The 25,256-nt window shown below is 36.8% G+C and overlaps 1 protein-coding gene across 1 annotated transcript; it reads right to left on the reverse strand.

Moving 5' to 3' along the window:
• Window positions 1–458: 458 nt before the first annotated feature.
• Window positions 459–5,845, reverse strand: LOC113306204. Its single transcript, XM_026555167.1, has 6 exons — window positions 4,664–5,845; window positions 3,669–4,436; window positions 2,809–3,518; window positions 1,671–2,715; window positions 1,113–1,616; window positions 459–971 (listed from the first exon to the last, which is right to left on the reverse strand). Exons 1-6 carry the CDS (start codon window positions 5,843–5,845, stop codon window positions 459–461), a joined length of 4,722 nt encoding a protein of 1,573 aa, XP_026410952.1.
• Window positions 5,846–25,256: the final 19,411 nt, after the last annotated feature.

Genomic DNA, 25,256 nt, shown 5'->3' on the forward strand with positions numbered 1-25,256 from the left:
CGAATTATACCTATTAGAGCTTGCAGCAGTTTTCATGTTCATTAGTTCTTCATCAACCATTATCTTATTCCCCATTTCTTCAAAAAACAGAAACTACTCGCTAGAAATTACTTAGGTATTCACCAGAAAATACACTCTATAAACTGGTTTAGGCATGGAAAACAAACTTAGATCTTGGTTCTTTATATACTGATAAAGTAACAAAATTCTGAGAGAAACCCTAACAAATTTGTGGCGCGAAATATGTTGATAGGGATACATCAGTTGAATTAGTTTGGGATATATCCTAAATTCATGCTTGTAATCTTCTCAAACTAGATTTTTCTCTCTGCTCTCCCGCCATATTCTCTAACAACAAAATATTTCTTCTGATCTTCACATACTCGATAGAGTTGAAACAAAGAGGAAAGGTTTTTTTTTTTTTTTTTGAAACAAAAACTTTCATTCAACAAACCGATTTACATAGATCCAGTAATAGTAGACTGGAGCACAACCGGTAGAGTATACCACCATTGTATATTACAAAATTGACACCTTGCAAACTTAGCAAGCTGGCCAGCTGCTTTATTATGCACTCTATGAATGTAACGTATAGTCATATTCGACAAACTATGTAACAGACTAACACACTCAAACAACAACGACCGATCAATCCAAGACACATTATTTACAGACCCACCCAAACCATCGACTAAATTTTTACAGTCGGAGTAGATAACTACGTTAGAAGGTTGATGTGAACATAACCAGCAAAGAGTTTTGTATAAGGCCAATATTTTTGCATGTATTACATTCCTTGTAGCTGTTACAAAAGAACCAGTTGAATCAGTAAGGATAAAAGCACTACCTGCAACATGATTATTAGGTAAAACTGAAGCATCCACATTCAATTGGAAACTGTTAGCATCATTAGCTGAAGAATCCGACATCTGACAACAGTCTGAATTCTGATTCCTTAACGAAGCAACATGCTGAGAAGTAGAAGAAGATACATAACCAATTTTATATAACCCACAAAAGTATTTGATCTTATTAATAATAATCTGTGGAGACTGATGAATCTGATCAAAGACAAGAGTACATCGAGCCTACCATATATGCCAAAGTATTACCACTACCATATTAACTGTGTGATGATCTTTAAAGGTGAAGCTGTTTGCTGAATCTGTCCATCCTTGTAACCAACTGGTAATAGACGACTGAGAGGTAATCATGGCAGACCAATGAAGTAACATGCGAGACCAAATAGCAGCAGAAAATGGACAATTCAAAAACAAGTGTGTGACAGTTTCCTCCTGAGCATTACAAAAATGACAAGAAGTATTTTGGATGTGCATATGCCTAGCAAGACGATGAAGAACTGGGAGAATTTGATGAGCTAATTTCCACATGAACCTATGGCACTTGTAAGGAAATTTAAGGTGCCAAAGACCCAACCAAAAAGCTTCATTGTATATAGTAACAGGAGGTGGAAATAGAGAATGCAATATTGCTCTATAAGTATACTTTAGAGTGAAGTCACCACTGTTAGTTAAAGACCATCGCAGGGTATCATTACTAGTATAAGATAAATGAATAGAAATGATAGCTTGCACCTGACTTGGATAGAAACATTGCTGAAGAGCAGACACATCCCAAGAACAAAATTATGGAAGTATAAACGAGATAACCTTGACATCCGCTGAAGAAGAAGAGTGAGCAGTTGTTGAAGTAGTAGTAACAGTATTAGGAATCCAGTTATCTTGGAACTCTCTTACCTTGGTACCATCCCCTATCTCCCAAACATGGAATTGTTTAACCCATTTCAGCCCTCTGTGTATGCTTTGCCAGACCCATGGGCCTTTAGTGGTACGAACTCCATGAAGTGGATTAATATTATGGAAGTATTTAGCTTCTAGCACCTTAATCCATTCAGCATCAGGATTGTTAACCATGCGCCAAGCCAACTTAGTCAAGAAAGCCTCATTTGTAGCCCGTAGATTCTTAAACCCCAGACCCCCATCACGTTTAGGATAACAAACATAAAACCAGGATTTAAAACACATAACTCTTGTCCGCTTGTGACACCACCAATACCAACGTTGGATTGAATCCATTTGCTTTAAGGTAGAATCAGGCATATGTAGACAAGCCATTTGATATTGTCTCATAGTGTTCAAAACTGACTGAATCTGAGTGCTTCTACCAGCTTGGTTGATGAGTTTACCTTGCCAAACAGGAAGCCTGGACTGCATTTTAGTAATTGCGCTCTCAAAACATTTAGTCTTGTTTTTGGAAATAAAAAGGCTAACACCCAAATACTTCTCATGAAGAGGCATAGGTTTCATTTGCAGCATATGACAAATATCAGCTTTAGCAGAATCACTTAACTTAGAACTAAAATGAACACTAGACTTATTGAAATTGACAAGTTGACCAGAAGTAGCACAAAAGCGATTTATAATTTGTAGCAAATTCGTGATAGAGGAACCCGAATCTCGAGTAAACAAAATGCAATCATCCGCAAAATATAAATGGGAAATGTGAGGGGCGTGAATTGCTGGTTTAAATGGAAGAATAATATTCGACGAAACAACATGTGAAATGATGCGACTAAAACCTTCCATACATAATATAAATAAATAAGGTGAAATGGGATCACCTTGGAAAAGACCACGGGTAGGAGTAAAACTTGTTGTTGGTGAACCGTTGAGCATCAAAGAAACAGTAGAGGTACTAATACATTGAAATATCAGAGAACATCAACTATCATTAAACCCCAGACGTTGCATGACTTGGATAACAAAATTTCATTCCATATGATCAAACGTTTTATCCATATCCAATTTAATAGCGATAACCCCAGGTAAAACCTTTGTTTTTTTCATGTAGTCCACCATTTCATGAGAAATAATGGTGTTATCCATAATGTTACGGCCTGGAACATAAGCTTCCTGCCATGGCGAAACTATTTTTGCAAGAAGAGTCTTCAATCTAACCGCCATCAACTTGGATATGATCTTGTAAGTGATATTACATAAATTTATGGAACAGAAGTCGGATGGTGTCTGAGCACAATCATGCTTAGTAATTAGAGTTTGATAGGTATGGTTAAGTTGTGGCAGTAAAATACATGTAGTGAAAAACTCTTGAACCATTGAAACAACATCAGTCCCCACCACATCCCAACAATGCTTATAGAACCCATCTGGACCCGGTGCAGCCCAAGATTTTATTTGAAAAACAATATTTCGAATTTTATCTGCCTTAAGAATAGTTGTAAGCATGTCATTATCTTGAGAAGTAATACATGGAGAGATAAGGCTGAGAACAGATGAGTCCATATGAGGATTGATTGTAGTTGAAATATTAGCAAAATGATTGATAAGAATTTGTTCAATGGTAGGTCTAGTAGAATGCCAAATACCTTGAGAATCTTGAATGGTATCAATCTGATTCCTTCGACGATGGAAATTTGCTCTAGCGTGAAAATATTTGACATTCTTATCTTGAAAAGGAAGAATGTGTTCTCTTGCATTCTGAAAAGCATTTTTTGCCTTAATATCATACCAGCGGATAATGTCCTATTCAATCTGGTGAATGTCTGAAAAATTGGGAGTGGGAGATTGATGCAAATGTGCTAATTGTTGTTGGAGCTGTCGAATATGATGCTTAGGTTCACCAAATACTTCACGTCTCCATTTTTTCGGAGCAGTAGAAGTATGGGACAACTTGTGAGTGAAATTACTAGCTGCAGAACCATTAATAGTAGACTTCCATTGTGATTGAACAAGAGGCTTACAAGTATGATGTTGAAACCAAGATTCATAAACCCGAAACGGTATTGACATACTAGACAAAGTGGGGTCAGTAGACAGTAATATGGGTGCATGATCTGAACCAATTGGTAAAAGATTATGAATAACTGCATTATGAAAGAGATGATGCCACAAAATATCACCCAAAGCACGATACAATCTAGTACGAATAAAAGTAGCTGAATATTTTCTATTAGACCATGTATAAGGATTACCTGTAAAAGGGATATCAGTGAGTCCTAGTAAATCCACAGTATAAGTAATAACTGGATGAGAAGGAGCAGTATGGATGGCGTAACTTTGTCGGTCAGAAATACAAAGTGTAGAATTAAAATCTCCAATAATAACCCAAGGCAAATCCATATGATCTCCCATCTCTCGAATTAACTGCCACTGTTGTTGCCTTTCAGCCATGTAAGTAGAGCTATATAAGCAAGTGAGAACCCACTCAGAATCAGTTGGACCCGAATGAACAATAACATTCACCATAGTTGAAGTATGATGCATAAGCTCGAGATGAAAGCCATCTTTCCATAGTAAAGCAATACCCCCAGCACCACCTCTTATATTATAAGAACAAAGATGAGGATAATTCAGAGAGTACAAGAGAGACTGAACCTTACTATCACTAGATTTGGTCTCCGACAAAAATATGACATCAGGGTTATAATTAAAAATACAAGAGTCAAGATGATCACGAGTTAGTTTAGGACCAATACCTGACAATTCCAAGCTAAGATTTTCATAATATAGAAAAAAAAAAAGAACACACAAAGAGAATACGAAAAGACAGCTAGAAAAAAGGTATTAAAATAAGATAATATATGAAGGCAAAAAATAAAAAAATAAGTGAGATAGAGAGAAACCTGATCATCCCAGTTTGTCAGAGTCTTCCTAGTGGTATCATGAGCTGAAGGAAGAAACCCATCACACTCCCCAACAACTGGCTGCAAAGGTTGGTGTTGTTGCATCATGAATTGATGAGCAGAGGTCGAAGTGGCATTTGCATCCTGATTGTCATCCTCTTGCATAGGCTGAGTAAAAGTAGAATTCGAAGCAGACTGAGATAGGAGAGCTTGTTGACGAGTGCGTTTGTATTTACGAAGAGCTGACCTCTCAGTCCGAGTAATAGAGTTAGATACTGAAAAATTTCTCACCAACTGATCATCATCAGGTTTTACAAAAACTTTCTTATTAGTCCGATGTCGACGATTACAAGGGTTCGATTGAATGATAGAAGCATCACCTAAATCAGGATCATCCTCATCAGGATCATTATTGGCAATTTCAACTCCATGACTTCCAAATTTATAGATTGTACGAGCACGAGTATTGAGTTCAGCAGCTTTTTCTTCATATTCAGCTTCAACATGATCAATAATATAGCAAGATGGACATATATTGTGAGTTTGTTGATGATAAAAGAAGAGAACCCATTGAACATAACCAGAAGCAGTAACCGCTAGAATTCCACGAATAAGTGGCTTCTTAAGGTCAATATTAACACAAACACTAACCACATTTGAATCAGTGGGATTAGCATCATCTGGGATTATTTTTTGAACTTGACCTACCAGACCATCCATAGCATAAATAACATCTACATCAAAAAATTCTGGTACCAAGTCTTTAAAGTCTATCCAAAAGCATTGAAAACCAAAGTTTAAAGTCCTATAGTCTATCGAAGGAGTCCAACGATGAATACGAAACATATAACCACCCAAAGACCAAGGAACATGTTTGAGAATTTCTTTCAAATCATCTTTAGAGTTAAACCTGACCTGAAAGATCAGTGGAGCAGGTGTACGAACTTCAAGTTCTTGATATTTAGACCAAACATGACGAACATGATAAACCACAACCCCAATGGACATTAGTTCTTCACGAAAAACTTTCCCAGCAACTGCCCATTTCCATCCTTTATTTCCTCTAGATAAGTCAACAGTTGAAAGAAACACAATATTGCGAATATCTTCTGAAGTTGCTATGGAAGCATTATGCATATGTGACAGTATTTCATTAACATTCTCAGGAACATCAGAAGCCATTACAAGAACAAAACGAGGAGAGTAACCAAGAAGAGAGGAAACAAGCAGATGAGGAATGAAAAACCATCACCAATAGAAATTTATAATCAAAAACCAACAGCTGCGCATTTTGATGCATGAGTACAGGGAATAACGTGTAACAAATACACTCACCGATTGAAGATAGATATAAACAGAATGATTAAACTGGGGATGCCGTAGATATTGACCAGATGGAGAAGCCATAAAGCTGGTTGGGGAAATGGGACAAACGTCTCAGAAGCAGTATGCAAACGCTTATAACAATACCACCAAGAGTATGACAAGTCAAGGTGATCAGACTTGTTAATGAAATATGCTCATAAAAACAACGAGAAGACAAAGTAAAAGGATAAGATCAAGATTAAACACATGAAACAACACCAATTAAAGGAGACAATTACTAAGCATGCCTAAAAAGTAAGAAGAGAAAAGGACCAGTCATAAACAGATAACAAAGATTTGAATTAGGTCATCAAACACAACCAAAGCAAATGAAATGAATCATAACAAGACACGATATCGAGAGAAAAAAAGAAGATAAGAATCAATTTCATTTAAGAAATAAGATTTAGGAAGAACAAATCAGAAAGGTAACATTTTGACTTCAGTTGACCAATCATTGACTATCGCGTGACTGTCGCCATAGATTTGCCGATATTGATAAGAGTAAAGAGGAAAGGTTATATGCGTCTTTATTCATTTACTAGATATTAACACCCGCACAACTACCTTCAACTGATAGCTCAGCTAGGCCCCACTTCTTAGACATCTTTGACCGGTAACTTTAAACGGCAGGGAAATTTTATAAGATTTGAAGAAAAAAACGGGTCACAAACGTATATAGGCCCACAAATTTGGGATAAAAATGACTAATTCCCTTCTGTTTTCAGACAACTAAAATGGTCTGTAATAAATATGTTTGAATCTGTCTGTTTTGGATTCATCAAGTTTTCTCTGTATTACAATTTCTTCTTCCCTGTCTTATGTTCATCTTTGATTACTTTCAATTCATCTTGATTATCATGAGAACATAAGAAACACTGAGATGTTGAATCAAATGAGTAAGTAATGCTTCAAATGAACCAGTGAGTATAATATCATCAACATAAAGAAGTAAAATCATCATGTCAGAACCACTACTATAAACAAACATAGAGAAGTCAGAGACTGTTCTCACAAATCCATAAGAAAGCAAAGAAGCACTAAATGTTTCAAACCAAGCCCTTGGTGCTTGTTTTAACCCATACAAACTCTTTTTCAATTTGCAAACTCTATGTGGAAATTCAGTACTTTCAAACCCAGGTGGTTGCTTCATATAGACATCCTCAACTAAATCTCCATGCAAAAATGCATTTGATCCAATTTCTTTATGATCCAACCTCTAGTAACATCTATAGTCAAAACCACTCTAACTGTAGTTTCTTTTACCACAGGGTAAAAGCTTCTCCATAATCTATTCCATCTTGTTGATTGTACCCTAGATCAACCAATCTTGACTTAAGTCTATCCAATGTGCCATATTATTTTAGTTTTACTCTATACACCCATTTACAGCCCAATATGTTCATATGTGGTTCAGGGTCAACTAGATCCCATGTATCATTAGTTAAAAGAATATTGAGATATTTGAAGGGTTCCGTTGGAGTTGGTATAACAATGAGAAAAGGTGATATTAGTTCATTGACAGCATACACTGATTAAGATTGGGGTAACTGTTCTGAAACAACAAGATCTACTTGTGGTTACGCTATTTTTCTGGATTCTTCTTTGGTTTCTTGGTCTAGTAAAAAGCAGCCAACTGTCTCTAGGTCTACAGCTGAGGCAGAGTATAAATGTTTGTCAGTAGCTACTGCTGAACTGGAATGGCTTTCATCATTTCTTTCTGAATCACACATTTCATTAACACAGCCAATTACTTTGTATTGTGACAATACTTCTGCTATTTATTTATCAGCTAATCTTGTATCTCATTCCAGTGCCAAACATATAAAGATACATTACCATGTTGTCAGAGAATTGATCACAAGTGGTTTCTTATCAGTTCAACACATTGCTTCAGAAAATCAGTTAGCTGATCTTTTTACTAAGGGACTCTGTGCACCAGTTTTCAGTTCTTTACTACAACAACTGTTAGGTCCAACTGCTTCATCAACTACTACTTCTACTTCTATTACAGATGAAGACTTTATCGCTGCCACATCTACTACTTCTGCTCCTTCTCTAATATCTACTACTTCTGCTCGTTCTTTGACCTGTACTCCTTTTCATACAAGACATGCTTCTCTTTGAATGCTTTATTACTATTACATGTTTTCAAACTGTATAGAGTTAGCTCCTGCCAGTTTGAGGGGGGCTAATAGGATAGTCAAGTCAAATAAGTTTGACTTGACTTAAGTCAGTTGAGTTAGTCTTAGTTTTCTGAGTCCGTTGTTCTGTTTTCAGACAACTTAAATGGCCTGTAATAAATATGTCTGAATCCGTCTGTTTTGGATTCATCAAGTTTTCTCTGTAATATAATTTCTTCTTCCCTGTCTTATGTTCATCTTTGATTACTTTCAATTCATCTTGATTATCATGAGAACATAAGAATTCTCAATATCGTCAGTAAAGGAAAAACCGGTATTTCAAGATTATAAGGAAATCGGATTATAAGTGTCTTGCAACACTAAATCATCTTGTTTAGCAAACGGGCAGCTATACTCTTGACCCTCTAAACTGAATCAGGGGTGGAGATCAAAATATCGCGCACACGAAACTGTGCAGCCAAAGAGTGGGTTTGGGAAGCGAGACCTAATGTAGGTGAGCTGAGGGACTGAGCGGATTCGGATCGTGGGAGGACCAAGTAAACCCTATACCAACCCGGCAATCGATCCCTCGAGATTCTTATATATGCTTAACTGTGTATGGATTTCTATGCAAACTCTAAAATACGAGTAGAAGATGAAGGGTTCGTCTTCGAAAATATTGCTAGACCTCCCACAGGAAATCATCTTTGAGATTATTTCGAGGTTACCATTGATATGTCGTTTAAAACTCAGGTGCGTATGCAAATCTTGGAGCATCCGATTAAATAACCCTAAACAGCTTGTGCTCACAGGTGGTAATGAAGTATACACTTTGGATAATGATTCATTAACATCTCCATTACTTGATGATATTGAAGGACGCATTAAGAAGTTAGAGTCATCAGTCGCTAGCAAAGCGCTGGTGACTAAGGGAAGCTCCTTCATGGGTTCGTGTGATGGCCTGATTTGTGTGTATCCTCCAGATAATTATTTATTTCTATGGAACCCTTTTACGAATGAATATACACTTCCACCAAGCCCCCCATTAGTATTTTCGAGCTATCCTAAGCATCCTCGTCCTAAGCGACTTCGTTTCTCAGCCAGCATATATGGATTTGGTTATGACTCGAAGAGTGGTGATTACAAGCTCGTAGATATAACGAGCTATGAAAACTTCAACCAATCTGCAGTTGATATTTATTCGCTTAGATCGAATACCTGGAAACGAATTCAGCATATCCCTTGTATGTTTAGCTACAAATCACAAAAGTACGGAGTGTTTTGTAATGGGGCTCTTCATTGGCTCGCGGAGTCATCTTCTACCTCCGAAGTCTTGATTGCATTAGATATGACAGACGAGATAACCAGAGAAATCCCACAACCGGACGATTCTGATCTCAGTAATTATGAATATAGACGTGTTGGTGTTTGGATGGGTTTCTATGCATGCTTTTTAGTAACCCTACTATCGGTTTTCAAGTATGGGTGATGAAAGATTACGTAAAGAGAGAATCATGGAGAAAGATTTACCACATTTCAAAACTGAAATTGTGTGAGACACAACCGTTTCAATACTTGACAAAGATAGAGTGTTTAAAAACTGGCGAGATTCTATTAGAAATTAAATTCAATAAGAAGAATATTACGATTGATACAGAGGCTTTAGTTTTATATAATTCAAAGAATAACAGGGATGAAGTTTTGAAGTTGGAAAAGAATCCGCAGGGTTTAAGCTCAAAGTCACTCTTCCAAACTTATGAGCAGAGCTTAGTTCCACTTCATTCAGGTACTTATTTTGGAGATAACGTGCAAGTACCTAGAGAGATGTACGATTGGTAATGAGAACAGAGAAACTACAAATTTTGGATTAATATTTACTATAGTTATGTTACCTTTAATGTTTTGTTTTATCTTGATTTCCTTGTTATACATATTATTATAGATCTGATCTCATTCGTACTTAGTTGTTGGCGTTTTAAAATGCTCGTATTTGATTGTTGGCAGTTGATTCAGAGAACTTATTATCTGTTGGTCACTCCTTTGAAAAGTTCGCTACTGTAAGCTCGGCCATGCAGCTTCTAGTATAATGATTTTGTTTATCGAGAGTTAGTCATTGAACATGCATTTAGTTCAACTATCAAATTTTATGTATACTCTACCATGGCCTGGCCCTGCTTATTCTGTCTTTCAGTTACAATATTGCTCATTAATGTTTCCGCACCCGTTACCTTCCCATTGCCACCAATGACTCCTTACCAGACACTAGTAACCACCGAAAGCCCCAACTTGATATTGGTTACAGGAAGTGCATGAACAGATGGGAGCAAGGAAATAAGTGTTAAGGCAATTTACCGTTTAGATTATTTGCGAACATGTGCCGCTGTTTTGGATCATGCTTGCCAACTTTAACCAGAATGTGCCGGTAAGTTTTGAAAAGAACTTAGGATCTACCAAGTTGGCTTGATAGATGTAGAGAAAAATATGTAGGGCCTCTATTTTACTGGCAATGCACAACTTGATCTGTTGTTGATGTTCTTATGAGCCATGAAATCAGTTATATTTTTTATATATTTTCTTTAAATTGGAGTTCTGCTTGAAATTCATGTTAGCTAGCTGTTTCGTGTTTAACTTGGTGTTGAGGCGGTAAATATATCGTTGCCTTCCACATCTTGAAGTACTGTTTTTTCTTTTCCTGATGCAACTTAAAATAGGGTGAAAAACAGATATCGTTGCCTTCCATTTTGAAAATTACAAATCTAGGCCGGTTTTGACCGTTTTATTGAAAAAACGGCTAACGGTGGTTATCCACCTTTTTGGCACCGTTAGGATAGTATAGAAAGACTTATATGCCCTTTAATTCCTTCAAGTCGCCGAGTTCCCAATTAACTCACCGAGTCTGCTTAGTAACTCGGTGCTGACTGGTAACTGACGTGTACGTTACACACGTCATCATTTCTGCCATGTGTCAGATAACATTGTGGCCCCCACAGTACCCAACGGCAGGATTATCTTCAATAAAAGCATATCTTCTTCTCTCTTTTTTTCAATCAGATCTAAAAATGGTTGGTGGTGTTCATCTTTCATCAAATTGTAGCAGTAGCAGCATCAAGGTGCAGTGTGATATGTGTGACAAAGAAGACCATGAAACCAAGAGTTATCCATGGGTATATTCAAGGTGCAAACATATACCTTGTAATGGAGTTAGAGCATTGTTGAGATCTAAAACAGATCAAACAAATGGAAGGACCTTCTTCAAATGTTTGAATCCCACCTGCAATTACTTTGAGTGTTTTGATCTTGCTTCTTCTCCAACTACATCACTTCAAATCAAGCTTCCAAGTCCAAATTGCTGCATTGCCTGTGGAGAAGAAAACCATTTTTTCAACAACTGTCCATTGCACAATCAACCTTTCTTCAAACAGAACTGCAATTCAAAGTTAGAAATAAAGGTTTGCAAGAATCAACACAATCTCAATATAGCTTACCTGGTATGCAAGAAGAAAGACTGTGATGCTTTCAGACGGGCATCAGATGCACTTGTAATTGAAACAAAAGAAACATTGAAAAGGAAAGTACTAGAAATATGTAATGAATTTAAGAAAAATCTGAAAATGTAATGAAATCAGAAGTTGTAATTGAACATTTCATAACTTGTTTTTCAAAAGAAAATGCATCCATTCAAAGTTCCACACTTAAACTACACAAAAGATAAAGAGTAACTGCATACATATCTTCTAAACAAAATGGAACTCAATCAACATAACTAACTCAGATCTTCATATACTTCTTTGTTTTCTTTTTGCTCTTTGGATCTGACACTTTAAAGGTGACATTGTTGCTAACTGAACCAATCTTATTGAAATTCTGATTCATACATGAGGTTTGAGAAGATCCAACTTTTGTTGTTGCCTTACCCTTAACACCTTTTTCAGATCTTGTAGCAGCTTGCTTGGATGATTCACCAACACAACTCTGGCTATTGGATTTGGTCTTAGTTGCACCCCTTACACTGGTAATTTGACCTGCAGATGAACCATGAACAACTTTTGCATCTTTCTTGTTCCTCTTTGATGGACCAGATTCATAAGTTGTGAAAGTATCACCATCAACACAGGTTCTAGCCTTTGGTACCTTTGGATTAGAACCAACTGCTCCTCCAGCACAGGTCTTTTCATAATGACCTGGTTCTCCACATCTCTTGCATCTTCTACTCTCCTTTCCTGTGGGTGGAGTTTCTTCATCGGCTCTAATTTTCTTTCCCCTTGGTCTACCTGCTTTTCTGATGTTAACTGGAGGTTTCATCATCTCTTTCAATGTTGTCTGAATAAGAAGAAGGAAACAAAGAAAGTATCATATATAAATAAAAGGCTGAAGCCCTAAAGGAATCAAATATGGATATTTTATTTATTGCACAACAAATGATAATGACAAAAGCAAGAATGGGTCGGAGACTTTTCATAGTGATAATGTACCTTTTCATAGTCTTCTGGGCCCAACAATGGGTTGAATTCTGGAGCATATGTTCTCTTGTAGTTGTCAACCCAATAATACTTGTCACAATACCTGCAACAATACCCAACATGTAAAAAAGAAATCAGTTAGGACAAACCAATTAGAATTAAGAAATGTCCAAAGTATATTATCACTATGAAAAGTATAGAAATATTATAAGGACAAAAGGACAAAGAAATGAAAAAAAATTCAATGAAATATCACAATACTTACTCAGCCCAAACAGGTCTCAATGGATTTAGAGCACAGACAGCATGCTGGCAGACAAAACCCCTCAATTTTCATTGCAAACAGCTACAAGTCCTCTTTGGAAAATCCACAACAAAGATGGATCCATGACAACTTGTAACCTCATATACTTTCCCCCTAACAGCACTCTCTAGTTGAAAATTTGTGGTCAAGTCACACATCTTGGTAATCAGCTGCATTGCCTTTGGAACAAGGTCACCATCCTTCCATTTTGCAGCTTCATTTCTCCTCTTGTTGAGAATTCCCATCACCAGTTGTCCATACATCAAACCTAGCTTGCAGATTGGCTTGTCTCTAATCTTCTTGGCCATATTGTTGAAGGATTCTGAGAAGTTGTTGTTGATGTGCTCATATTTGCTAGTAAGTGGAAAATGAGCCCTAGACCAGGTTTTAGGCCTTTCATCCATGAGAAATCTTGCAGCCTCTATACTCTCAGCTGTCATAGCATCCATGTGTTGCTGAAAATTAAAGTGGAGCATTACATTAAAGTGAGGCATTACATTAAAGTGAGGCATAATAATTGTGTGATTCAAGACAAGTAATTAAGCTTTAGATTAAAGTGTTTGATCTTATAACACTTGGCAGCATTCCAAAGATGAGTCTGAATACAGTACCCCTTGTAGTACTTCTCAAAGTTGGCCATCAAGTGCCTGCAAAACCAATAAATGATTAAGAACTGAAAATTAAAACAAAATAAATGAAGCAAATGATTAAATGGAAATAAATGGAACAAAACTGCAAATAAATGGAAATAAATGAGCTCACCTGACACATTGTTTGTGCTCAAACAAGGGAAAGTCATAATCAACACCTTATAAAATCCCCTTCTGCTTGTCAGAGATGAAGGTAAACTCATGATCATCACCCAGCAGCTTCTTCAAATCCTCCAAGAATATCTTCCAATTCTCTATTGTTTCATTCCTGCATACCATGATACCTAATGGAACTAATCCATTTTGACCATCCAGTCCAGTTGCATGTAACATCACGCCACCAAACTTCCCATTCAAATGACATCCATCCAGGCCAATGATCTTTCTACAACCAGACAAGAATCCAACTATAGTGGATTGGGAGCAAATTGTCATGGACAAGAAAGTGTTGTCTGTAGTTCCATAAGAAAAAGTTGCTATACTGCCTGGATTTGTCATCTACAAACATAATGACATGTATATTTTCAGGGATTGTTCCGTACTAAAATTACATAGACAAAATTAAGGAGATAATTACAAAAATACAAAAACTTAAAGAAAGTGTTGTCAAACAAAGAAATTGAGATAATTACAAAAATACAAAAACTTAAAGATAAAATGTTATACCTTGACCATTTCACAAAATGCTGGCACCAATAAGTAGCTCTTCTCATAACTGCCATGTAATTTCTCCAACACCTTCACCCTTCTCCATGCAGTATGATACCTTATATTAACTTTCCTGGCTTTGTTGAACTGTGTTGCTAAGTCATCTGGACATGGTACTGGTTCATTAATTCCAAGCTCAGTCTTCATCTTCTCATAGTACCAGTCAGCTACATACTTTGGGGTTGCAAGCTTGTTCAAGTCATCTTTGTCACCATTGCAGGTGTGAGGGACATTAAAGCTTTTAAGTATAAAAGTTTTACCTTCAGCTTTCTAGACCATACCATAAATGAACATTGGACAATCTTGAGTCCTCCAATGAATGCACTTGACCCTCAGCTTAATTGTAGAACTCTTAATAGCATAAATCTGATGTTTGTTCATGATACAGTAGTTATTCACATGGTTGTAGAAAGATTCTTTACTCATAAACCTACTTCCAACTATGAGGTCATTTGGATCCAATGACTCTTCATCTCTAGCTGGGAACATATCCTGGTCATCTTCTTCCTTAAGGTGATCTGCATATTCCTTCTCAAACTCTGAATTGTCATGTGTAACACCACTACACTCAACTGAAGCCTTTTCCACCCCAACATCATCATCTTGATCTGATAAAGGAAAACAAATCACATAAATACCTAATTTTCCACCATATTTCTAATCAATGGATTTAATCCTATGTGTAAACAAACAACATTACTTTCTTGCTCCTTTTCAGACTCAGAATCCAGTAAGTCCACATAATGGTCTTCTGCAATTAAAGTAAGAAAACAAAAACATTAGTACCCATATGCAATAAACAACAAATATAACAATCAACAAAAATGAAAAACAACAAATGTAAAGAAACATCATTACCTTCTTTGTCATTTTCCACCTCAACTTCACCAAAGTCTGGATCCCCATCAATACTATCAGAATCACCTTCACCTTCACTCTCACTGTCACTTCCCTTGTCAGATAAATAACCATTCTCAACCTTCTTCAAAAACTTCTTGTACTCCATATCATCTTTAAGCTCTTGTTCATATCCAAGGACATTGTTGATATCCTCATCAGGATGGCACTCATCTTCTTCAATATTTGGAAGTTGATCTACAAACTCATCACTTTTCTTATACTCTTCACCTAATCTGTAAATATCTTCAAGAACACTTTCTTGTGTTGTAGCTTCAACCCAAAAATCATGATTAAACTTTTCTTCTTCTTCTGCCATAGTTGCTTGTGTTGTGCTTTGAGGAACAAATTCATCTGGAATTTCAGCTACACTTGCATGTGTTGGTTCTTCACAGAATTCAGGAACATAAACTTCTGGAATGTCATTAACCACATTTTACTCTGTTGCTTCACATACTTCATCATCATCTGAGATTTCAACAAACAACTTCTTCTTAGTTTTTCCTCCTATTTGCTTCTTAAACAATGCTGCTAGACTTGGGCTTCTTCTTGAACTTGTTGGTGTACTAGAATCATTGGATACTGCTTTAGTTTCTTCTTGAGTTTGTGCTTGAGTTTCTTCTTGGGTTTCTTCAGATACTGCTGCTTTCTTTGGTGTGCTATTTCTTTTGGATACATGCTTCTTTGGGGGTGTCTTCTTTACTGGTGTAAAGTACTTGTGTGGAGGAATTGTACCAACCTCACCATCCAACACTTGCATATAAACCTGACTCCAACCATTCTCATCAATCTCAGCAGTATCCCACAAAGACTTGAACTCTTCTTCTTTATCCAGTGACATGGGAGTACAAAGATCATCTGACCACAATATGTCTATCTTCTCATCACCCTTCAGTCTCAGCTTTGGCCTGATCATGTCCTTCAACCTATCAAGTCCCATATCCTCTCTAGCACAGTCCCTAAACTCTAAACTCTGGAAAGTTCCTATCACATTTACCTTAAAGCTTCTGAAAGGCATCCTGTCAACAGCAACATCATTCCTACAAGATACATAATTCAAATTGTCAGCATCATTCAACAACAATTGTCAACATCATTCCACACTTGCAGATTCATTCCTACAACATAAATCATATATTCTCAGCAATTATCAATATATCAAAATATCAACATATGAACATAAATCATATTACATAAACATATTAACTAACATGAAACTATCCTCGGCATAACTAAAAACAGAGTGATAAACAAGGTGAAAAACAGAGTGAAAAACGGAGTGAAATAAACCCTAGAAATATAACACAAACAAACCGTAGAAATCTAACACAAACCCTAGAAAAATCAAGGGTCAAATCATAGAGAATCATCTAAAAATCAAAAACATAAACCCTAGAATAATAAATATCCACAGCCCAGAGAAATCGAAATACCCATAAACCCTAGAAATCGAAAATACCCATAACCCAAAGAAATCGAAACACCCATAAACTATAAACCCTAGAAATCAAAAAATTTCATAAACCCTAGAAATTGAAATCTATTCTAACAATAAATTGAATAAAATACAATAAGGGTCTCGCTGTTACCTTTCTGTTCGTGTTCTACTTCGCCGTTTCTTTGTTTTCTTTCTTTTATCCATCTTCTCTTTAATCTCTGAATCTATTTACTTAGTAGTTTCTTTGATCTATTAGGTATACCCATCATAGACAGTAACAGAAACCAGTGATAGATCAGGCGACTAAAGTGAAAATTGCAAAAAAGAAAGAAAATTGTAGAGAAAGAAAATAAAGTTGCAGAGGGAAAAAATGGAGAGATGAAGGGAAAATGGAGAAACTGAAAGATCTTTTCTCTCTACTCTATCCTTTTACAGCTATTCGATTTCATCTCAGCTGACCGAATACATTGAGATCCAATGAAATTGAGATAAACGACTCAGATCTCATGAAGGTGTCGTTAATTACGAAGTGAAATAATCTTAGCCATCCATTTTTCCCTTCATCTCGGATGACCACCACGTGTCTTCAAGTATACGTGCCTAATATCTCACACGTGTTTAAAGGGAAAATGGCTATGTTACACGTGGCTACTTTACACCTAATAGCTTACACGTGTATAGAGGGCAAATGGGTAATTCCGTGTCATTAACTCATCTCATCTAATGAGAAATTGACCTTGTTGACCGAGTAATTGACAAAAATAACGGATTTGGATGGAAACATGGATGGAGGCCTAGATTTGCAATTTTGAAAAAAACAGGCCTATGGTTGTCTATCGGGTTCAAAAACAGGTCTAAATATGTTTATAATCCTTTAAAACATGAGAACCATTTTCTACCTAACCTGAAATACAAAGCTGGCTAACTACAAATGTACACAACTAACCCAAGCAGCAGATTGCTGTGGATTAAACTCATTAAAATCAAGCTCGCAGGGCAGGGGAGTTTGCAGCTAGCAGCTCTGAAAGCAAAGGAGGAATGGTCATGCAACTGATGGGGCCATGAATCAAAGCTCCCAACGTTTAACCGGGCAGGACAGTATGTGCCAACAAGCATGGCCCCACAACAGGTCCGGACCCCTGGGGAGACCATGCAAACCCATGTCGATATATCCTATATATATCAGCACCTCGACCTCTCAAAATTTTTATATATACTTCTTTACTATTCATATGAAAACCCTAAAACACGAAGGAGGAGATGAAGATGAAGGGGAACACGGAAGGGAAAATAAGGTCTTGTTCCTCTTCGTCCAAGATAACGAAAAGGAAAGGTATTAAGGGGAACAAAAAAAAGAAAATATTGCCACATCTCCCAGAAGAAATCATCTTTGAGATTATATCGAGGTTACCATTGATATATCGCTTAAAGTTCAGGTGCGTATGCAAATATTGGAGCATCCGATTTAATAACCTCAAACAGCTTGTGCTCACGGGTGGTAACGAATGATACACTTTGGATAATGATTCATTAACATCTCCATTACTTGATGGTATTGAAGGACGCATTAAGAAGATAGAGTCATCAGACGCTACCAAGGCGCTGGTGACTAAGCGAAGTACTTTTATGGGTTCGTGTAATGGCTTGATTTGCTTGTATCCGCCAGAAAATTATTTATGTTTATGGAACCCTTTTACGAAAGAATATACACTGCCACCAAGGCCGCCATTGGAATTGTCGTGCTATCCTAATCATCTCCGCTTCGCAACCAGCATATATGGATTTGGTTATGATTCAAAGAGTGATGATTACAAGCTCATAGATATTGCGAGGTATGAAGACTTCTACCAATCTAAAGTTGTTATTGTTAGAGAAAATGAGTTTATAAAATAGTTTGGTTTTTGGTCTTGGTGGGATTGGAACTTAGGATCTATTGGTCACTAAGGACACTAGCTCATTTTCACTATTTGTGAATGAACCTTTAGTCCCACATAGGGAAAACTAAAGATGATACCTCTCCATAAGTATTGAAAATTTTGATATTAGAGTGGCCCTTGGGTCATTAGCACTTTTGTGCGAGGGAGAGGACTTAGGCGATGGGCTAGTTGGTGCAATCACACATTTTCGCACACGCGCGGTGCTTCGCACCGAAGCACGCCGCCGCCGCCGTCCGTGCGGGAGGGCGGGGACGGGCCGGGCCGGGCTCGGGTGTGGGTGTGGGTCAAGACTTATCTTATTTTTTGGCAAAACTTCTTTTGAATTTTTGAATTTCAAACAAAATAAATCTTTGGGCGACATTAAGTCTATGCGTGAACGTTTTATATTTATTATGCATGAACGTTACATCAACATTATGATGCATGAACGTTTTATATTTATGATGCATGAACGTTTTATATCAACATTATGATGCATGAACGTTTTAGATCGACATTATGATGCATGAACGTTTTAAACCGTTTGGAAATTAATTCTAATTGTTTTAATGCGCGTTAATGAGACCTCTCTCACTTCTACCCTATATAAGTCGATCATTTTTTTTTCATTTCAACTTGTGTCCAGAAGAGCTACTATCCTCTTCTTTTCGTCTTCTCCCCCTGTGTGGTCCTTCATTTTTCATTCCGTGCGCAATTGCTGTTGAGGTCGTAAGAGTGGGCAAGTACTGTAATGCTAACAGTGCTTGCAACGGGCAGTTTTATCCTGGATACGAACTTGACCACAGGGTATTGGCATCACTCATTCTTGAGGCGTACCGGTCAAATATCGTGTTAAGGACAGCGTGTTGAACACGTGATTCTGTCCTCTGTTTGCAGTCCAATTGAGTGTTGCTTTACTTTCTATAAATTAATCATTTTTATTCTAACATCTTTCTTGAGTGTTTTATTGTTACAGACGCAACAATCTTAACACGATATTTCTGTTTTCTGTCTGTAACAATGGGTAAGAACAATGTTGATGGATCAGCAAAATTTTCTGGGGAACTCATAAAGAAGATAAGTATTAATAATATTTGTTTATTTGATTGTTCCTTGCATTTAACTATTGCGCTCAACAATCATGGATGTAATTTGTGGAGTGAAAAAGCAAAAAAAAAAATAAAAAAAATAATAATAATAATTTTTTGTGTCAGCCGTAAAGTTTCGAGTTTATCTCCTAACCTAGAGAGAATTTTCATAAACCCTTTTAGAAATAATGTAATAGACATCATGATAGTTACCCACGTAAAATTTCAGAATTTTTGGAGTCGTAAAAGTATTTTTCCGATATTTTACAAAACAGAGAAATGTTCCTGAAAAATTCTGACGAGCAGAAATTTGTTGTTAAATAAATTATTATTTATGGGGCAACCATGAGTTTTTAGAAATGGTGGTTCAAACGAAGTTTGTAAATCTAGATGTTATCTTCAAAATTCATATTTTAGTTTTTGATTCGGAATTGTGGTTTGTGAATAAAGGTGTCATCTAAAACAACTAATCTCAAAAGGCGTTATTTCCATTGATTGGGTTAAGTCCAAGGAGAATATCGCGGACCCTTTGACGAAAGGTTTGTCCAAGGAGATAGTTAGTAATGCATCTAAGGGAATGGGGCTTAGGCTCATTAAATAAACTTTCCATGAAGGATACTCAACCTTGCTGACTGGAGATCCCAAGATCAAGGTTTCGAATGAGAAACTAATTTGTGGCGGGTCAAGGTAAACACTATCAGAGAATTCATTCTCTGCCCCTTCCCTATGGTGTAGACGTGATAGTGTGACTGCATGTGAGGATGACTTTCTATTAAGTCTTAATGAGTTATATAGTTTCAATTTTATATTGAAGTGGGGTGTAGCAGTAAACACTCTTGATAGAACTCACCTATCTGAATGTGGAAGTGGGTCGCTTCCTATGAGAAGAGAGCTGATTCTCTAGAGCATTCGGAGAAACGGGATTTGTCCAGGGCCAAAAAGGACACAACGACACGAACTCGACAGCACCTAGAGAGATATCACGCGTGGTTATTATCGCAGATAACACCAAACGATGGTAGTTCAAGACATCGCGTTCACTGTCCATCAAGTAGTTGCGACAATTTCTCACTAAGCAAAGGTTCAAGACCTCATGGACACCTCTTGCCTAAGTGGTATTTCTCGCTTTCCGTTTTCTGATTTTTTATCGGTATTTCATTCATGTGGGGGATTGTTAGAGAAAATGAGTTTATAAAATAGTTTGGTTTTTGGTCTTGGTGGGATTGGAACTTAGGATCTATTGGTCACTAAGGACACTAGCTCATTTTCACTATTTGTGAATGAACCTTTAGTCCCACATAGGGAAAACTAAAGATGATACCTCTCCATAAGTATTGAAAATTTTGATATTAGAGTGGCCCTTGGGTCATTAGCACTTTTGTGCGAGGGAGAGGACTTAGGCGATGGGCTAGTTGGTGCAATCACACATTTTCACACACGCGCGGTGCTTCGCACCGAAGCACGCACGCCGCCGCCGCCGTCCGTCTTTGTGTGCGGGCGGGCCGGGCTCAGGTTCGGGCTCGGGTTCGGGTGTGGGTCAAGACTTATCTTTGTTTTTGGCAAAACTTCTTTTGAATTTTTGAATTAATACTTAAAAGATTTCAAACAAAATAAATCTTTGGGCGACATTAAGTCTATGCATGAACGTTTTATATTTATTATGCATGAACGTTACATCAACATTATGATGCATGAACGTTTTATATTTATGATACATGAACGTTTTATATCAACATTATGATGCATGAACGTTTTAGATCGACATTATGATGCATGAACGTTTTAAAACGTTTGGAAATTAATTCTAATTGTTTTAATGCGCGTTAATGAGACCTCTCTCACTTCTACCCTATATAAGTCGATCATTTTTTTTCATTTCAACTTGTGTCCAGAAGAGCTACTATCCTCTTCTTTTCGTCTTCTCCCCCTGTGTGGTCCTTTATTTTTCATTCCGTGCGCAATTGCTGTTGAGGTCGTAAGAGTGGGCAAGTATTGTAGTGCTAACAGTGCTTGCAACGGGCAGTTTTATCCTGGATACGAACTTCACCACATGGTATTGGCATCACTCATTCTTGAGGCGTACCGGTCAAATATCGTGTTAAGGACAGCGTGTTGAACACGTGATTCTGTCCTCTGTTTGCAGTCCAATTGAGTGTTGCTTTACTTTCCAGAAATTAATCATTTTTATTCTAACTTCTTTCTTGAGTGTTTTATTGTTAAAGACGCAACAATCTTAACACGATATTTCTGTTTTCTGTCTGTAACAATGGGTAAGAACAATGTTGATGGATCAGCAAAATTTTCTGGGGAACTCATAAAGAAGATAAGTAATAATAATATTTGTTTATTTGATTGTTCCTTGCATTTAACTATTGCGCTCAACAATCATGGATGTAATTCGTGGAGTGAAAAAGCAAAAAAAAAAAAAAAAAAATTTGGGTCAGCCGTAAAGTTTCGAGTTTATCTCCTAACCTAGAGAGAATTTTCATAAACCCTTTTAGAAATAATGTAATAGACATCATGATAGTTACCCACGTAAAATTTCAGAATTTTTGGAGTCGTAAAAGTATTTTTCCGATATTTTACAAAACAGAGAAATGTTCCTGAAAAATTCTGAAGAGCAGAAATTTGTTGTTAAATAAATTATTATTTATGGGGAAACCATGAGTTTTTTGAAATGGTTGTTCAAACGAAGTTTGTAAATCTAGATGTTATCTTTAAAATTCATATTTTAGTTTTTGATTCGGAATTGTGGTTTGTGAATAAATGTGTCATCTACAAGGGACATGGCTAATAGGCGCATGTGGTTGAAAATAAATCTTCCAAAGATGGCAAAGGTGAGAATGTTAAATGGAACACTACACATAGCTTTCGTAAGAAAAGTACGTTTCGCATATCTAAATCTAGTATTACTTTAATTAAGGGAGATTGTTATGTTTGTAAAAAATGTGTAGACAACATAAAACCTTAATAAGCAGAAAGATAATGCTAATTTAGTTAAAACAAACTAGAACGACCTTTGTGGCATGATAACCTATGTGAGAGACTGGAGTGGACTCTGAAGCCACTAAGCATGTTTGTTAAAACAAAGACCTTTTCACCTCTTATCTGAGAATAAGGGATGTTGAGAAACTCTATATGAGTAACTCATTTGCGACAGAGGTTGCATAAAAGGGAAAGGTCGAGCAGAAGCTCATATATAAAACATTCTCACATTAAATGAATTTTCATGTTCCGGGCATATGCAAGCTAGAATCTTGTATCTTGTTCTACTAGAGATGGTAAAAGATTTAAGATATTAAATTAATCAGTAAAACTTGTCGTAACTAAGGGCGGTGTTTTTTCAGGCAACTGTTATAGGACTTAGGGTCTATATAAGCTTAATATGAACTCTGCTGTAATGAATAATTATGATTCTTCTGCTTATGTTTGTGAGTCTTTGAATGTTTGGCATGGTATACTTGGACATGTAAATTATAAGTCTATGCTTAAACTAGCTAATGTAGGCTGCATGCCCAAATTTAGTTTGGAAAAGGAACACAAATGTGAAATATGCGTAGAATCAAAGTATGCTAGAAAATCTATTAGCAAAAATGTTCATAGAAATTCTAAACCCTTAGAATTAATTCACTCAGACCTAGTTGACATGAAATCAGTTCAAACTAGAGGCGGTAAGAAATGGTTTGTTACCTTTATAGACGACTGTACTAGGTACTGTCATATTTATCTGCTTAGAGGTAAGGATGATGCCTTAGAAGCATTTAAGAGGTATAAACTAGAAGTTCAAAACCAATTGAATACTACCATTAAAACCATTAGGTCTGACCGTGGTGGTGAGTACATAACTCTTATAGGAGATTTCTGTGTAGAACATGGCATAATACACGAGGTTACCCCTCCTTATTCACCTCAGTCGAATGGAGTAGCTGAACGTAAGAACCGCACCCTTAAGGAGATGATGAATGCCATGTTAATTAGTTCAGGATTACCTTCGAACTTGTGGGAGGAAGCTGTCCTCTCAGCCTGCTATATCCTGAACAGAGTACCTTTTAAAGGATCAGATAAAACTCCATACGAATTGTGGAAAGGTAGACAACCCTCTTTAGCATACTTTAAAGTGTGGGGATGTTTGGCTAAGGTTCAGATCCCTAAAACTAAAGAAACCAAGATAGGATCCAAAACTGTTGACTGTGTCTTCATAGGGTATCCTGAGCATACACCTGCATATATATTTATGGTTGTGAATTCTGATGTTTCTGAAATTGGTGTGAATACTATTATGGAGTCTAGGGATGCTGTGGTTTTTCTTTAAAATCTGACTCTCGTAAGAGAGGTGTTGATCCCCTAGATGTCCCTTCAACCAGTCAGACTTTACCTTTAGAGGAAGATGAAGTAGAATTTGATCCTAGGAGAAGTAAAAGGGCTAGAACCAAAACCTCCTTTAGACCTGACTTCATAACACTAGCAGAGTCTGATCCTCAGACTTTGTAATGAAAGGTTGTGAAAACAAAGTTTGTAAACTGAAAAAAAATCTTTGTATGGATTGAAACAAGCACCTGAACAATGGCATCAAAAATTTGATCATGTAATGTTTTCTAGTGGTTTTAGAATCAATGAATCTGACAAGTGTGTATATACTAAGCTTGTAAATGATGCATGTGTGATTGTATGCTTGTATGTTGATGATATGCTTATACTTGGTACAAACATGGATGTAATTAATTCCACTAAGAACATGATGAATGAGAACTTTGACATGAAAGACTTAGGCCCTGCATATGTAATCTTAGGGATGAAAATTAGGAGAAATTCTAACGGTTATAGTCTTAGTCAATCTCATTATGTTGAATCTGTGCTTAGAAAATTCAATCATTTTGATTGTAAACCTGCTTATACTCCGTATGATCCTTGTTGTAAACTCAAAAAGAACAGAGGTAATGGAGTATCACAACTCGAATACTCACGAGTTATAGGAAGTCTGATGTATTTGATGAACTGTACTAGGCCAGACATTGCTTATGATGTGAGTAAGTTAAGTAGGTATACTTGTAATCCAGGGCAGGAACACTGGGATTCACTTTTTAGAGTGTTGAGGTATTTGAAATACACGTTGACCTTTTGTTTGAATTATGAAAGGTATCCTCCCGTCCTTTAGGTATTTTGTGATGCAAACTGGATATCAGACTCAGAGGAATCTAAGTCTACGAGTGGATATGTTTTCACTCTAGCATGTGGGGCTGTTTCTTGGAAGAGTTCCAAACAGACCTGCATAGCTCGATCCACTATGGAATCTGAGTTTATTGCGCTAGATAAAGCAGGAGACGAAGACGCTTGGATAAGATGCTTTTTAGAAGACATTCCTCTCTGGCATATGCCTGTGTCGGCTATATCTATACATTGTGATAATCAAGCTGCCATAGCTAAAGCTAAAAACAGCTACTATAATGGGAAGTCTATACATATAAAAATAAGATACGGTACCCTAAAACAACTAATCTTAAAAGGCGTTATTTCCATTGATCGGGTTAAGTCCAAGGAGAATATCGCGGACCCTTTGACGAAAGGTTTGTCCAAGGAGATAGTTAGTAATGCATCTAAGGGGATGGGGCTTAGGCTCATTAAATAAACTTGCCATGAAGGATAC

This window comes from Papaver somniferum, chromosome 8, assembly GCF_003573695.1.
Source record: "Papaver somniferum cultivar HN1 chromosome 8, ASM357369v1, whole genome shotgun sequence".
Lineage (NCBI taxonomy): Eukaryota > Viridiplantae > Streptophyta > Magnoliopsida > Ranunculales > Papaveraceae > Papaver > Papaver somniferum.

Coding starts and splice junctions, on each gene's coding strand:
- LOC113306204 (XM_026555167.1), bottom strand. CDS start 5,845: ATGGCTTCTGATGTTCCTGAGAATGTTAATGAAATACTGTCACATATG. Junction 4,437..4,663: donor TGACAAACTGGGATGATCAG/GTTTCTCTCTAT, acceptor TTTTTGTCGGAG/ACCAAATCTAGTGATAGTAA. Junction 3,519..3,668: donor CGAAAAAATGGAGACGTGAA/GTATTTGGTGAA, acceptor AATGCTTTTCAG/AATGCAAGAGAACACATTCT.